The sequence below is a fragment of the Microcaecilia unicolor genome, chromosome 1, assembly GCF_901765095.1.
Source record: "Microcaecilia unicolor chromosome 1, aMicUni1.1, whole genome shotgun sequence".
In the NCBI taxonomy this organism is placed as follows: domain Eukaryota; kingdom Metazoa; phylum Chordata; class Amphibia; order Gymnophiona; family Siphonopidae; genus Microcaecilia; species Microcaecilia unicolor.
The window spans coordinates 641774456-641776776 of record NC_044031.1 but is presented as its reverse complement, the minus strand read 5'-3'; the positions used below and the strand labels follow the sequence as shown (position 1 = coordinate 641776776).

The window sequence follows — 2321 nt, the reverse complement described above, 5'->3', positions numbered from 1 at the left end:
CCCCCCCCCCCAGCGGCGTGCACCCGGGCGGACCGCCCCCCCCCCCCTTGGTATGCCACTGAGCAGACTTACACTATGTATCTTGCTGTTTTTTTCTATGTTTTCTTTAAACTGGATTAATTTTATTTGTAAACTGCCCTGTTGTGCCTTCAGAAAGGGCAGTATATAATGTAATAGGCCATAACCACAACAATACCTTTTAATATTATATAAGTTTTATTTTCATGTATTTTAATTTGCCTAGAGATTCTGGATCATAGGCAAAATATCAAATTAAAAACTAAAGTAAATAGTACATTCTTTAAATGGTTACTATAACTTTCTTTCCAGTAATTTTTTAAAAGCATTGATAACTTCTTTGTTTCTTAAACTATAAATAATGGGGTTCAGCATAGGGGAGGCAATGACATAAAGTGTAGATATTACTTTGTCAGCCTCCAGGACATTGCTGGAAGCAGGTCGAACGTAGGTGTAGATAACACCTCCGTAGAACAGTGTCACAACAGTGATATGTGATGCACAGGTAGAAAAGGCTTTCTTCTTTTTCTCAGCAGAACGGATTTTTAATATGGTTGAGATGATATATGTGTAAGATATGACTGTTAAAGTGCAACAAACCATACCCAAAAAAAAATCTGCAATAATAACTGCCACATTATTGATATAAGTGTCTGAGCAGGCTGCCTTTAACACTGAAGGAATTTCACAGAGGAAATGGTCAATTATGTTGTGCTGGCAGAATTTTAACCTTACAATTAAGATAGTTTGCACCGTCGAATTCATGAAACCAAGTAGCCAGACAGCTAAAGCCAGAAAAATACAAGTCATCCTGCTCATAATGGTAGTATAATGCAGTGGGTGGCATATTGCAACATAACGATCATATGCCATCACAGTCAAGAGGATGGTCTCTGAACTTAAGACTGCAGAAAAGAGACACATCTGAGCTATACATTCAGAGTAGGACATAGTTTTCTTCCTTGACTGGATGATTTGTAAAATCTGTGGAACGGCAGCTGTTGTGCAACAGATGTCCAAGATGGACAAGTTAATGAGAAAGAAATACATGGGAGTATGAAGACGAGAGTCAGTGGTAATGATGGTAGAGATCGCAATGTTGCCCAACAAAGCTGCTATGTAGATAACAAGGAAGATCATGAAGAATAAGGGTTGGAGTTCTGGGTGACTGGAAAATCCAATCATATCAAACTCTATGGGCATGCTCTGGTTATTTCCTTCCATTATAACTGAAATCTTTATCTGTAGGAATGAAACAGAAACAAATATTAGAAAAATAACAGAAATAATCCTAATGAGAAAACCAAGTTTGACAGATAAAGTGCAGGCCCAATATTTAAAGGGAAATATCTAGTTATTTCTCTTAGCCATGTCTATCCACTCATATTCAGTGGCAGCATCCTGATAGGGGGAAATTCTATAACTGGGCAGCACAAGTTGGGCATCAAGATGCACCACGCTGGATAAATGGCAGAGAGATTTTGGAGCTTTAGACAGGAAAACATTTTGGATCCCTTTATTGAAATCTTTATTTAAATGCTCAAGCTCCACTACTTTGTTAATTACACAAGTACGATTTTTACATAGGGATTATATCACTCCTAAATGCCTTAATCATCGGGGCTTAGAAGATTCTGAAAGTTATTGGCAGAACTGTGGAAAAGTCTAATCTTTTTTACACCTTTGGTGGGAATGTACTTCAATTCAAAAATTTTGGAAGCAAATTTGGTCTTCTTACATCAAATTATCATTTAATTTAAGCCCTATGTTATTGGACGTTATTGTAGACTATCATCCTTCTGGCTATGGATTCTGAATTGTCAAACCGTTTCTCCTCAGACACTGTCTCCTGGTCCAAGCACATCAGCCTCTCCCACTTACAGCTCCATTTGGTTTCTGCATCCCAAATGTATCACTCTGTACTTTAGAACATGAAAGGTTAACTGCAAGGCCTTCAACCAGTTTTCCGAACATAGGCACTGGCACGCACACAATGTCATTCAGTCAAAAATAACACAGGTATAACCTTCATGTGTCAAGAAACCAGATACAGCTTTATTTAATCTCAATTGAGCTATCACAAAACAGATAATTGTCTTTCTTAATTCAATATTCAGAACTCCCCCACCCCATCGCCCACTTCGCTATCCACATTTCTTGAGGGAATATCCTGATTAGGCAGCTTTGCCTATAATCAAGATTGGAGACCAAAAGGCCACCAATTGAAAGCCATCAATTTGACAGGGTTTGCGGTCCCACCAAACCCACCAAAACATTCTTCCAACCCATGGCCGTCTCACTTA

At 38.5% G+C, this 2321-nt stretch overlaps 1 protein-coding gene across 1 annotated transcript; it reads right to left on the bottom strand.

Annotated features, from left to right (window-relative positions):
• Positions 1–312: 312 nt before the first annotated feature.
• On the bottom strand, positions 313–1242 carry LOC115460529 (olfactory receptor 13A1-like). Its single transcript, XM_030190296.1, has one exon. It carries the CDS (start codon positions 1240–1242, stop codon positions 313–315), a length of 930 nt encoding a protein of 309 aa, XP_030046156.1.
• Positions 1243–2321: the final 1079 nt, after the last annotated feature.